We start from the raw sequence: 15245 nt of genomic DNA, 5'->3' as shown, positions 1-15245 counted from the left end.
CAAAGTTATAGCTCTCCATTGTGTTTTAGATACTAAAGATATAATGATATGCAGAAAGTCCCAGATGGAGACCATGTTTCCATGGTCTGTTATTTAATTCTGTAATTTTGGAAACTTTACCTAACCCTGATTTCTTTTATGTTCAGGATAAAAGTAAAATTATTTATCTCATTGGGCCGTTAGGGTAAAATAAGGTCTTATGTCTAAAAGTGGTATTACTATTCATTATTCATGCTGTAGAGCCCCTGGGTGGTATAAGTGGTTAAATATTTGACTACTGAACAAAAAGTTGGTGATTCAAACCCACTCAGAGGTACCTTGGGAGAAAGATACTGCTTCTGAAAGGTCATAGCCGTGAAAACTCTATGAAGTGCAGTTCTGCTCTGCAACACATGGAGTCACCAGGAGCCAGAACCAACATAACAAAAACGATTTGTTTCTTTGCCTTTAAAACTTAGTGATTACTTGATTGAACTACACAGAAAGGACATCATGGAATAAAGTCTATTTAGCTTCTAAGATTTAGTAATATTATAAATTAGTTATGTATGTATATTTAGTAGTCAAAGAATAAATGAAGCCTTTTAAAGTTGTGGTTTTCAAGCTTCAAAACTTAAAGTAAATATAAGAAATGGGAAGATTTAGCTTATTTTACTTTATGGAAGAAGATTATGTCAACTCCAATGCTTTCTTTTATTTAAGAGAAGAGAACGGACAGCAATGGCAGAGTATATTTTGTCAACCACAACACTCGTATTACACAATGGGAAGACCCCAGAAATCAAGGGTAAGAACTTTCACTTAAAGATTGTGCTTTATTTCTGATTCATTTATTAAGAGGGCCGAAGTTACATAATCTTGTTTAAAAGGCCTTCATTTCAGTCATCCACATACTTTGGAAAGAAAAAGTTTCACCAATACATGAGAATATATGTATATATCCAAAATATTTAATTATGGTCAGTAGTACTAATTCAAAAATTGGGTTTCTTTTCTTGAGGTCACTGGATAGAATTCAGGGCATATATGACTTAAGATGGGGGAGAAAATATATGTATGTAGTTTCTCCAACTTTTTACTGAAATTGCTAGCAAGTATTTTTTTTTTTAATGTTTTATTGTGAATTATGTGATAGTTTACATGGGAGAACATTAGTTTTACATTCATCCTATAGTATATCATTTCATTGATATGGTTACAATCCCCTCCATGCATCATCAACCATCCAAAGGGTAGACACTACAAGCATGCTCCCCGGTCATCAGCACACAGCCCCTCTTTCTCTCTGTGTCTAAAGTCCCCAACAGCTCCATCTCTCCACATCATCGTCTCTGCCTCCATCTCAGGCATCACTGCTTCTCTGGGTAGGGTCCCGCTCTGCGCTCTTCTCCCTTGATGGTCCCAGGGACCTCCGCTCTTAGGCTGAAAAGTTAATCACACCCTTCCTTGCTAAAAAACTTCTACCTTTACAATTCCAACCCTCACAAGCAGTCCAGATAACAATTATTCACTATTGTATCACAAGAGATCCATCTGGATTTCATTTCATCAGCCCCGCCTAGACAGATTGTATACTACTCAGTGGAGATTCTGCCTTCCTCCATGTCCTAGCTAGCAAGTATTTTTGTAATGTTCTGGTTGTTGAAGATACCTCAAAAGTATTGTTCATGTACATCATTATTTAGTCTGTTATAAGAACTTGTTAATGAATGCATTGATGAAAAGACATATTATCATAAGTTTGTCTTTTTAATGTTTTGATAGCTGTATCTTCAGCTACTTTTTTATAATGTTGTTGTTATGTGCCGTGGAGTCGGTTCCAACTCATAGCGACCCTGTACAGGGTTTCTGGGGCTGTAAATCTTTACGGGAGCAGAAAGCCTCATCTTTCTCCCCTGCAACAGCTGGTAGTTTTGAACTGCTGTCCTTGAGGTTCGCAGCCCGATTTGTAACCACTACGCTTCCAGAGCTCCTTTTCTTCTATAATACTAAGTTATAATTTATAATAGTATGCATGATATAAGAGTGCCAGAAGGTTTCATGATCAATGCTTTTAGAATATCTATCTTAAATGAATATTTAAAACTTAAAACATGAGGGTGTTGCAAAACTGTTGTGGAAAATGGAATTTAAAAATAATGGAATTTTCCGTGTACTTTTTGAAGCCTCCTTGTATCAATTTCTGGATATCATGAATCACATTTATATTGATTTTTAATATGAAATATATATATTTCAAAACAGCAATAAATAAGAACTTCAAAGATAACATTTAAATTTCCTTTTTGAAATTCTCTTTTTAAGGATAGAACAGATGAAGTCACCTTTCTGTAAATTGCTATGTTTTTTGTTGTTGTTGTTCTTTCTTGGATCTTTAAGGTATTAAAACTGAAAATGAACTATGTTAATAAATGACAAGTTGTCATTTATTAAGATATCATGATATGCTGTGGAGTCAATTTCAACTCATAGTGACTCTGTACAGGGTTTCCAAGGTTGTAAATCTTTACAGGAGCAGAAACCCTCATCTTTCTCCCATGGAACAGCTAGCTCGTAGTTTCGAACTGCTGACCTTAAGGTTCACAGCCTGATTTTTAACCACTGTAATATCAGAGCTCCTCTGTTAAGATATAACTAATTTTATTTATAATTTTCATATATGTTGTTGTTGTTAAGTGCCGTCGAGTCGGTTCTGACCCATAGCGACCCTGTATAGGGTTTCCAAGGCTGTAAATCTTTACGGGAGCAGAACGCCTCATCTTTCTCCCACAGAGCGGGTGGTAGTTTCGAACTGCTGGCCTTAAGATTCGCAACCCGATTCGTAACCACTACACTACCAGAGCTCATATAATTTCAACAAATCAGAAGCAGTTGCATTTAGCATTATCTTCAGAAATTTTATGGTAACCTATTAATATATATATATTAAATATAATTATGTTCAAATATCTGAATATAGTAAAATAATCTTTCCTTTTGATAAGTTAATGGAGCTTCCAACTGAACATTAAACACCATTTGGTACTTTTCCACATAGTGTTTTTATGATTGTTATATTGACATTTTGGGAATAAAAGGAAATTAGAGGGATTGTTAAAGTTCGTTTAAAGGAGCTGGGGGTAGACTAAAGAGAAAAATCTGAAGGGAACATTGGGATTCAGAGTATAGAAGCAGAATGAGTACCAGGTGGAGGACTATAGATATTATCAGTGATGGTAGTGACCAATGATAAGACTTTAGGAAAACTATTATTTTATCAGATTTATTATTTTATAAAGATAATTCTGTCAGCAGTATGGAATGTAAGAATAAGATTAGTGTGTAAGGCTTATTGTTGCTGTTAAGGGCTGTTGAGTTGGTTCCAGCCCATAATGACCCTGAATAGAGCTTCTGAGGAGTGACTGGTGAGCTTGAACTACCGACCTTACAATTCAAACCAACTTTGTAGTCCAGCACATTAACCCACAGCACCACACCAGGACTCCTAGAGTTAAGTAACTGTTTTAAGAGTGTAGATGAGTAGGTAAATAAAACTAGAGTAAAGGTAGTATTTGGAATGGGAAGTAGGAGGAACATAAAAGACTTCTAAGGCAGAATGGCCAGAGACTATTTACCACAAGATGTTTAGGGAGGTTATTGGATAAACAAGAAAGTCTAATGGTACAGTAGTTGAAACACTTGGCTGCTAATTAGAAGATTGACCGTTTAAACCCAGTAGCCACTCCATAGGAGAAAGATGTGACAATCTGCTTTCATAAAGACTTCCAGCCTTGGAAACCCTATGGGGCAGTTTTCCTCCTATAGAGTCACCATGATTCAAAATGGCCTCAAGAGCAATGAGTTTTGGTTATTGGATAGAAGCAGGGGAACACAGCCTGATAAATAAAAAAAGACTAAAGTGGTGATTGATGAGCCTGTTTGGTTCAAAGTGATTATGTCCAGATAGAGATGTCTACCGAACCACTAGAAATACTGTACTAAATGGTTTTCTGGAAGATTTCTAATACATTTATAGACATTATTCATTTTTGTACTGGTAAACAAGTCAACTCTAACATTTTGAATGTTTGTTTTCTCCTATATTTTATAGTCAATTAAATGAAAAGCCTTTACCAGAAGGCTGGGAAATGAGATTCACTGTGGATGGAATTCCATATTTTGTGGACCACAATAGAAGAACAACCACCTATATAGATCCCCGTACAGGAAAATCTGCCTTGTAAGTTTTCTGAACATTATAAATTAAAAGTAAAACCAGTTTTTCAGATTTTGTTATGTAGGTCTGAATTTAGTAGGGAATGTAGAAATGCAAACCTTAACTATTTCTGAAGTTACTTGGTCAATAAGTCTCTGTCCACTAAATATTTTGTATTTCCATCTCCCTATGAATATTTTACCTTAGAGACTTTTCATATTTATTACCATCTATTGCCTGCTTCTTTTATTCCAAATACCTTTTAACTTTATACTTTCTGCATAGGTAACTATTACATAATTCCTATTAAAATTAATTTTGGGTGCATAGAACAGAAAACACCAAAACAATAGTGACTTATAACCAGTAAAATATATTTCTGTCCATCATTTAAAGACAGTCCATTGGGATTTTACACAACATACTTTTAAATAAATCATAGGGCAAAAAGAAATGACAAAAGAAATTAGGAAATACATTGAATAGTAATAAAAACAAATCATAATATATGGGATTGTTGTTGTTGTGAAGTGCTGTTGAGTCGGTTCCGACCCATAGCGACCCTGTATAGGGTTTTCAAGGAGCAGCTGGTGAGCTTGAACTGCCGACCTTGCAGTTCAAACAGGTTTGCAATCTGGCACATTAACCCACAGCGCCACACCAGGACTCCAGTATATGGAATACCAGTAGCTAAGGTAGTCCTAAGAGGAAATTGTACTGCTTTACAGGCCTAGATTAGAAAACAAGAAAAGTTTAAAATCATTCATCTTGATTCTACCTTTCTTGTTGTTAAATGCCATCGAGTCAATTCTGACTCATAGCGACCTTGTATACGATTTCCAAAGAGCAGCTGGTGGGTTTGAACTGCTGACCTTGTTGTTCACAGTCCAGTGCTGATCCTACAGCACTACCTTTGACATTACAAAATAATGAAACCCAAAGTTAGTTGGGAAAAGAATAAATAATGGAGGAAAGAAAAAAACAGAGAAACTTCCAGGGTAAGATGGCGGAGTAAGAAAAAGTACAGAGCCCACATTCTGCAACAAGGGAAAGAGATAACAGATGGCCCTGGAATCCTGAGCATTAGATGATAGGACAGAAAGGTGGATTGAGTGCTAACTGGAAGAGGAAGCTGAACATTGAAATAAGAAAATCAAGTGGACTGTTAGTCGATGTGAAGCCATCTTGGACTTCTACGAATGGCCTGTGGGCACAGGATTTGGCTGGAGGTTGGCAGAAAGAGGGTGTAATTCTTCCTTGTTCCTGTGCCCTCCTGGTAGTTGGAGGCGTAGCCAATCCCTGCCCTTGACAACCCAGCAACCAGTGGCACCTCCTCTGGCGCAGTCTCTGATCTGCCTGAGGTCAGGCACTAGGCATAGCACATCTGCTTCTGGAGACAAGTGAACACTTCCTGAACTACACTACACAAATAATGTGCATTCACAGTTCCAGTTTTTACCACATCTATCAGGAAACAGATGGTGAGTATCTGAGAAGACACCAATATACAATCATCAAATATGATGATACCTCAGTGTCTCAGAGAAAACAAATGACTTCCACTTACATGAAGAAACAAGACAGAATGCCTCAAATGTCTCAAACACATCACCAAGATCCAGAGTCAGAGAATATAACACCAGAAATTGTATCAGAACTATCTGATAAAGAATTGTAAAGAATGTTGTTTAGGTAACTTCAGTTGATTGAAAGAATGGTTAAGAAAATTGCAGATGAAATCAAGGAAAACATGGACAAAACTGTAGAAGAAATCAGGAAAAATACTGACAAAATAAATGGGGGAAAAAAAGAGTTATTTTCAGGTTATTTCGAGTCAGTTCCAAGAGAACCAAACACTGCCCAGTCCTCTGTGATCTTCACAATTATTGCTACACTTAGGCCAATTGCTGCTGCCACTTTGCCAGTCAGTCTGGGAGTCTTCCTCTTTTTCATTGTCCCTCCACTTTATTAAGCATTATGTCCGTCTCCAGGAACTGGTTCCTGCTGATAATATGTCCAAAGTATGAGAAACAAAATTCTCACCATCCTGGCTTTTTAGTAGCATTATGGTTGTACCTCTTCCAACACAGGTTTGTTTCTTCTGACAATTCATGGCACTTTTAATATTCTTCTCTAACACCATAACTCAAATGCATCAATTCTTCTATGATCTTCCTTATTCATTGTCAAACTTTCACATACATATGAGGCTGTTGAAAATACCCTTGCTTAGGTCAATTACACCTTAGTCTTCTAACTGACATCTTTGCTCTTGAACACTTTAAAGAGGTCTTGTGCGGCACATTTACATCATGCAGTATGTCATTTAACTTCATGACTGCCACTTCAATGAGTGTTGATTGTGGATCCAAGTAAACTGAAGTCTTTGACAACTTCAACCTTTTCTCCATTTAACATGATGAATTTATTGGTCTAGTTGTGACTGTTTTCTTTACATTGAGGTGCAATCGATACTGAAGGTTGTGGTCTTTATTTTCAGTCCTTTTCACTTTCAGCAAGAAAGGTTGTATCACTGGCATATCACAGGTTTATTCATGAGTCTTCCTTCAATTCAGATGCCATGGTTTTCTTCATATATTCTAGCTTCTCGGATTATTTGTTCAGCACTGAATAAATATAGTGAAAGAATATAGTCTTGGTGCACACCTTTACTGATTTTAAAACATTTAGTATCTGCTTGTTTTCTTTGAACTACTACTTCTTGGACTATGTACAGGTTTTTCAGGAGCACAATCAAGTGTTTTGGAATACTCATTCGTCACAGTGTTACCCATAGCTTATCATGATCCACAGAGTTGAAAGTTTTTGTATAGTCAATTGTTGTTGTTGTTAAATACTGTGGAGTCGGTTCTGACTCACAGTGACCCTGCACAGGCTTTCCGAGGCTGTAAATCTTTATGGGAGCAGAATGCCTCATCTTTCTCCCTTGGAACTGCTGGTAGTTTCAAACTGCTGACCTTGAGGTTGGCAGCCCAACTTGTAACTGCTATACTACCAGTGCTCAATAGGCCGCAAGTAAAAATCCTTTTAGTATTCTCTGTTTCAGCCCAAATCCATCGGATGTTAGCAGTAATATCTTTAGTTCCACATCCTCTACTGAATATGGCTTGAGTTTCTGGCAGTGCATTGTCAATATACTGTTGCAGCTATTTTTTAATTGCTTTCAGCAAAATTTTAGTTTATCATGACATTAATGATATTGTTGAATGATTTCGACATTCCTCTGGGTTGCCTCTCTTTAGAATGGACACAAATATTAATTTCTTCCAATCAGCTGGCCAGATATCTGCCTTCTAGATTTCTTGTGATAGATGAGTGAGTGAGTGCCAGTAGTGCTGTATCAGTTTGTAGAAAGATTTCAATTTATATTCCATCAGTTCCCAAATCCTTGTTTTTTACCAATGCCTTCAGTGCAACTTCGACTTCCTTCTTCAATACCAGTGGTTCTTGATCATATACTACTTCCTGAAATAGTTAAATATTGACTTTTTTTTTTTTGGTACAGTGACTTTGTGTATACTTTCCATCTTCATTTGATACATCGTTCAATATTTTGTCTGTTGTCAGTCTTAAGTGCCGTTGATATGATTCCATCGCATAATGACCCTGGTATACAGTTTCTGAAGGAGCTCTGGTAGCGTAGAGGTTATGAGTCGGGCTGCTAACCTCAAGCTCAGCAGTTTGAAACTACCAGAGGTTCTATGGGATAAAGATGAGGCTTTCTGCTCCCATAAAGATATACAGCCTCAGAAGCCCTATATAGGGTTGCTATGAGTCGGAACCAACTCCATGGGACACTACCACCGCCACCATACAGTTTCAGAGAGGCATTTTAAATCCTTGCAGGAGCAGAAAGCCTCATTTTTCTTCTGCAGAGTGGCTGGCAGACTCAAACTGGACCTTGTGGTTCACTGTTCAGTACTTATTGAATTGGTCCTTCAATATTGCAAGTCTAGGCTTGAATTTTTTTGTTCACTTCTTTCAGCTTAAGAAATGACCTGAGTGTGAAGAAAACCTTTGGGTTTTCTAACTCCAGTTTATTATAATACTGTGTCTTCTCGACCTGCCCTTACAAATTTTCTGCAGAGCTGTTTACTTCCTCATTTCTTCTATTCACTTAAGCATTTTTATGCTTGAGAGTAAATTTCAGAGTCTTTTTTTTTTTTTTAAACTTTTTATTGGGAAAAAAATAAGGCCAGCCTTATTTCAGTTCATTAATGGTTGGGATATCTATCTTTATACATTCTATTACATTTTTTATAACTTCTAATTCTCCTAAATTCATACTTCATACATTCCATGACCAATTATTAATGGATGTTTGTTGCTATTATTCCTTATTTTGAGTGTCACATCAACAAATGAAGATCTCGAAAGCTTTGCTCCATTCTCATCATCATGGTCAGCTCTAATTTGAATAGGCAGCTCTTCTCCAGTTGTATATTAAGTGCCTTCCAATCTGAGGTGTTCATCTTCAAACTGACAAATGAGTAGTGGGTTTGTTTTTTCACCACTTGTCTGTCAGTTTGTTGTGCTGTAGTAGCTTGCATGTTGCTGTGATGTTGGAAGCTATGCCACCAGTATTTTAAATACCAGCTGGACTGTAAGGTCAGTTTGAACCGCAAGGTCAGTAATTCAAACTCACCAGCTGCTCCTCGGAAACTCTTTACAGATGCTCTCTGTGTTGGAACTGACTCAAAGGCATTTAACAACAACAGGGTTCCCTATGTTGGACAGATTTCAGCAATGCTTACAGACTATGAAGAAAGTGAGGCTGACTACTTCTGAGTGGTGAGCCACAGAAAATCTTATAGCATCCAAATATTGTTAGATATAGTGCCAGTAAATGATAACCATATGGTTTACTCTGCTGAGCTCAAGAAATTCAAGAGGAATGGCTTAGCATTTATCATCGAAAAGAACATTGCAACAACTATCTTGAACTACAGTTCTGTCTGTGATAGTATAATATCCATACACTTACAAGGAAGAAAATATTGCCATGCTGATAAAAATAATGCTGGAGATTGCAGGATAGAATTTTGAAAGACAAATGATGTATTCATTGTAAATATCTTTTTTAAACAACATAAAAGACTACTATAAGCATGAACCTCACCAGGTGAACTAAACCAAAATCAAATTGACTACATCTGTGGGAAGACACAGAGGAAAAGCTCCATAGCATCAGCCAAAAGAAGGTCATGGACAGGCTGTGGAAAAGATCATCAATTGCTCTTAAACTGAAGAAAATTAAACCAAGTCCACAAAAGCCAAAATATGACACATCCCATCTGAATTTAGAGATCATCTGATGAACAGATTTGATACATTGGATAGACACTAATGACAGAAGACCAGAAGAGTTTGGGAATGACATCAAGAATATCATACAAGAAGAAAGCACAAAAGGTCATTAATTAAGAAGACTAGAAAGGATAAGACTAACGTTGATTCAGAAGATTCTCTGAATCTTTCTCTTTACCATAGAAATGCTAGAGCAAATAAATGGAAGTGAAAGAGCTGAACAGAAAATTTCAAAGGGCAGCTTGAGAAGACAAAGTAAAGTATTATAATGAAATATGCAGAGATGTGGAGTTATAATCCAAAAGGGATTGGTTTATAACATACTTAGCATTTCTCAAGCTGAACTGAAGAAAAAAATTCAAGCCTTGATTTGAAATACTGTAAGCAAAATATTGAATGAAAAAAAGGTCGAACATTTCAAGAGGTAGCATGTGATCAAGAAGTAATGGTACTGAAGGAAGAAATCAAAGGTCAGTAAAGGTATTGGCAAAGAATAAATCTCTAGAAATTGATGAATATGAATTGAAATCTTTCAACAAATAAATACAGCACTGGAAGCAATCACTCATCTTATCCAAGAAATTTAGAAGATAGCTACCTGGAGAACTGATTGAAAAAGATCCATATTGTTATCTGTTCCAAGGGAGGTGATCCACTGGAATTTGGGAATCATTCAACAATATCTTTAATATCACATGTAAGTAAAATCTGTTAATTGTAATTTAAAAATAGCTGTAGTAGTACATTGACATGAAACTGCCAGAAGTTCAAATCAGATTTAGAAGAGGATGTTGAATGAGGGATATCGTTGCTAGTGTCGGATGGATGATGACTGAAAACAGAGAATACCAGAAAGATGTTTACCTGTGCTTTATTTAGACCATGCAAAGGTTTTCAACTGTGTGGACCATGACAAACTGTGGATAACATTGTGAAGAATGGGAAATCCAGAACACTTAATTGTGCTCTTGAAGAAATTCTACATAGACTAAGAAGTAGTGTTTGAGTAGAACAAGGAGACGGTGAATGATTTAAAATCAGGAAAGACGTACACCACGATTGTATCCTTTCACCATACTTACTCAGTCATATGCTGCACAGATAATTCAAGAAGCTGGATTGTATGCAGACGAATGAGGCATCAAGGTCAGCAGCTCGAAACTACCAGTGGTTCTGTGGGAGAAAGATGAGGCGTTCTGCTTCGGTAAAGATTTACAGCCTTGGAAACCCTGTGCAGGATCACTATGAGTCAGAACCGACTCCACGGTACTTAACAACAACAATGGGATAGCTGGATCTGTGGTTGCATTGGTAGGACCAGACCAAATGATTTTGACCCATGGACTGGATGTTTTCTACTCCTGTATTAGAGAGACAATCAGAAAAAAGAACAAAACAATCCAAAGATAGCCTAACCTTTAAGTGGGAAACTATCAGTAGAAATTTACATGTGATTGTAGTTACAGAACATGAAGATACCAAGAAAAAAACAGAATGAATATTGTCCAAGTGTTGTTGGGAAAAAAACTGCCGTTACATTATGAATAATGAGAAAATAATCCTTCAAGAATTTAAACAAACTCCAAACAGGGTAGACTTCCCCCGTCTTCCCCCACCAAAGGGGGAAAAAAACAAACTTCAAAACCAATTATAAGGAAAGAATCCTGAGAGCAACTCAGGAAAAACTAAAGGTTATCCTACAAAGGGAGGAGTAATAAAACTAAGTTCTGATTTCTCAACAGAAACCATGCATGTAAGAAGATAATTGAATGACACATATAAAACTCTGTAAGTTAAAAATCACCAACCAGGAACAGTATATCCAGCAAAATTGTCCATTGACTATGACAGCAAATTTAGGTCATTTTCAGATAAATAGATAGAATATCATAGAATTTGGAAAAACCAGACCAACCTCACAAAACAATACTAAAGTTAGTTCTTTGGACAGAAACCAGCAACAGCATACAATAACTTGAGACTAATATAAGGACAATATCACCTAGATAATATCGCTGTTAAATGCTGTTGAGTCAGTTCCAGTTCATAGCTACCCTGCATAATGTACCCAAGGAGTGACTGGTGGGTTTGAACTGCCAACCTTGTGGTTAACAGTTCACTGTGTATCCTATAGCACTACATCAGGATTCCCAATCAGATATATGTTATTGTTATTAAGTGTTGTCAAGTCAGTTTTGACTCACAGCAACCTTGTATAGAATTTCTGAGGCTTTAAATCTTCAGTGAAAGCAGAAAGCTTCATCTTTCTCCAAGGGCTGAAACTGCAGACCGTGTGGTTCGTAGTTCAGTGCTTATCATATGGAGTCACTGCGTTCCCAGAATAGAACTATAAGACGGAAAATAGAGAACCGGAGATACATTTGCTACAAAAAAGCCATAAAGTAGATAATAGGGAGTAATGCAGTTACAGAATTTCCAAATGAGAAGGAAATCAAGTAGATTTCAAGAAAAATAAATAGAATAAACCTAAGGTAACCCTAATAACTAGATCAAGCCTTAATCCTAGCCCTAGCCCAGCCCTTAACTTCTAACACTAACCTTTGTCCTAACCAAAAACCTAACACTAAAATGAAGTCCTATGCCTAACCTAGTCCTAACCCTAGCCCTCACTCCTTACTGCTATCCTCTCTAAAAAATAAATAGAAATAGAAATTAAACAATAAAGAAATCCAGGACCGAAATTGGTTCTTTAAAAAAAATTAATAAATTGATAAATCCCTGATAGAAAAAAAAGATAACACTTAAATTAACAGTATCAAAATGAAGAAGGATGTAACTACAGATATTAAAAAGTAATGAGGGTTATTTGTAACAACTTTATATCAGTAAATTTGACAACTTAGATCAAATGGACGAGTTCCTTGAAATATACAAGTAAATCTAAATAGCACTCTATTTGATAAAGAAATTGAATCATAATTAAACAATTTCCTATGAAACACTGGTTTACTCAAACTTTTTCATAAAATAGAAGAGATGGAAATACTTTTCAGATCATTTTGTGAGTCTTTCACCAGCCACTCCTTGGAAACCCTGTACAAGGTCCCTATGAGTCGGAACCAACTCAGTGACACTTAACACCATCAACAGAATATCCACGGTTTAAAACTCTGGCAAGAACGGTAATCTTAAATTATAGGATAATATTTCTGTGAACATAGTGTAAATATCCTTAATAATACAGATGAAATATAGCAGTATATAAAAGGGATGTTCAACTGTGACCAATTTGAATTAGGAATTCAGGATCCGCTTAACATCCAAAAGTTGATACGTTTAATTAACCATATTACCAAATTAAAGAAGGACTATCATATATCAGAAAACATATTTAACAACGCAAATTTATGGTTAAACTCAAACGTAAACTTTCTTACCTGGAAAAAGTCATTTACAAAAACCTACAATGTTGCAGAATAAAATATACAAAGATTTATATATATATATATGCAATGAATAATTAGAAAATGAAGCTAAAAGTAGTCCAAGGAAAAAACAAATAGTGCCAATTTATGAAGTTTAGGGATACATGGTAATCTAGAAAATGGTTCTTTATCATCTTAGTGCATGGCTTTTATTCTCAAGGTTACTTCAGTCTGAAACTTCTACAGTCTGGACTTAATTATAGAGTTAAGAACAAATTGACAGTAGGTAGATGACGTTTACCATGCAGTCTATTCTTTACACATGGAGACCACATGATTATGTAGACAGATCAAATAAAATTCCTTTCCAGCTATCTATCTTAACTTTCATTAAAGAGCCTCCTTAGAAGTTCCATACGATGCTTCCACTTACAGTTCATGGACCAGATTCTAGCCATGCTAAAAAATACAGTCTGTTTTCCTAGAGAGGAATCTGCCCCGTTAAATTAGTTCACAGAGAATGAATGTTTTGGTACGTAGCATTCTCATAGATAAAAACTAACTCCTTTAGTCCTGTAGGCTAAGTGGCTAGTATACGATTTGGATGCATTTAATAGAAAATCCCATAAGTTATATTAATAAGACTGACGTTTATTTTCCTATGACTTAAAACTTTTTTTAAAGGTTGTATTAGGGGTATGTGTATTTGCTAAGTATTGAGGGGAATCTGTGTATGTATGTGTTTCTTTCAGTATTATCTCTGACAAACAACTATATGTCATGTTAATCATTATTCTTCCTCAGAGACAATGGACCCCAGATAGCCTATGTTCGTGACTTCAAGGCAAAGGTTCAGTATTTCCGGTTCTGGTGTCAGGTTAGTATTGGAGCTGAATTTCTGTATTTCCTTCCTTTGTTATATTGTTTATACTACATAATGATGGTAAAAATAGTTAACCTATAGAAAAACAGGTAAAATAAGCATTAGAATCACTTTCACCCACAAACAACAAAGAAAATAAACTTATCAGTTAGATAATTTGTGACTTCTGTTCTTCCACAGAATAAATGTTGAAATAATTTGAATAAGAAAACGTTCTTACCCTTTCTATGGTACCCATTCCTTATAGATCACAAAAATCTTCAAATATAAGTTAATGTATAAATTGAAACAAATGAGCCTATTTGATATCTAACATTTGATATAAATAGTGTTTTGATAAATATATATTCAGAATTTTTTTCCAGCTGTGATTTTTTGTTTTTATTTATAAAGAAAATTTTCTATATTTATGATTTCTTAACTGATTCTAAATAAGATGAATGCACTAATCAAAATGTTACTAGGATAAGTACTTTTAAACTTCAAACTCTTCTAAACTGGACCCATGCAAACAAGAATCTGAAACAACCTTTTGAAAATAAAATTTAGCAAAGGTTTATTTGACCAATATTATTCAGTAAGCACTTATGTATCTAGTCACGTTTTGTGATAACTTATTGTCTGCTGTTTCTCACATAGCTATTAAATAATATATAATTTGCATGAATGTTCACAAATGCTTTCCTAAGCATTACTGATTAGAAATTCACATTCATAGTCATACTTGCTATTCTATACAACAGTCAAAGTAAATAAACTTTCCCGTTTTGGTTTTTGATAGGCTATTTTAATGGTGAGAGTTGACATAAAGTCATTCTTGTATTTCAGCAACTGGCCATGCCTCAGCACATAAAGATTACAGTGACAAGAAAAACATTGTTTGAGGATTCTTTTCAGCAGGTACTGTTTTAGTGAATCATTATACTCAGGCTTACAGCCCAGAACTTCTCCTCATGCTGGCAGTTTAATCTGAACAGTTTGAAGTCCCTTGAGTTCAAGTCCTCATTTGAATTTTAAGTCCAATCTCATTGCCAGATCCCTTAGTACTTTGCATTTTATGAACTTTTAAACGGATTTTAGCATGTATGTGTATGTTGTGCTTGATTCCAGATTTCCATTCCTACGCTAAGTATTTTATTTGAAATAGATATGCAAGTAAGAACCTAGATTTTCAATAAATTTGTTGTTGTTGTTAAGTGCCATCAAGTTGGAACCGACTCATAGCGACCTCATGCACAGCAGAATGAAACAATGTCCGATCCTGGGCCAACCTCTTACCGCCGCCACACTTGAGTCCATCAATGCTGCCACCTGGCCAATCCATCTCGTTGGGGGTCTTCCTCTTTTTCTGTGACCCTCCATCTTACTAAGCATGATATCCTTCTCCAACGACTGTTCCCTCCTGACAGTATGTCCAAAGTATCAGAGACAAATTTTGGCCATCTTGGCCTCT

The 15245-nt window shown here is 35.9% G+C and overlaps 1 protein-coding gene across 1 annotated transcript in view; it reads left to right on the top strand.

Annotated features, from left to right (window-relative positions):
• Positions 1–15245, top strand: part of ITCH (itchy E3 ubiquitin protein ligase) — a 91625-nt gene that overhangs the window by 38966 nt on the left and 37414 nt on the right. The window contains exons 10-13 of the mRNA XM_006876880.1: positions 703–787; positions 4091–4219; positions 13714–13786; positions 14621–14692. Of these exons, the coding sequence (XP_006876942.1) occupies positions 703–787; positions 4091–4219; positions 13714–13786; positions 14621–14692 (359 nt within the window). The remainder of the gene's footprint in view (positions 1–702; positions 788–4090; positions 4220–13713; positions 13787–14620; positions 14693–15245) is intronic.

This window comes from Chrysochloris asiatica, unplaced genomic scaffold, assembly GCF_000296735.1.
Source record: "Chrysochloris asiatica unplaced genomic scaffold, ChrAsi1.0 scaffold00423, whole genome shotgun sequence".
NCBI classification, from domain to species: domain Eukaryota; kingdom Metazoa; phylum Chordata; class Mammalia; order Afrosoricida; family Chrysochloridae; genus Chrysochloris; species Chrysochloris asiatica.
The sequence above is the reverse complement of the archived record's forward strand: the minus strand, read 5'-3'. Positions and strand labels throughout refer to the sequence as shown.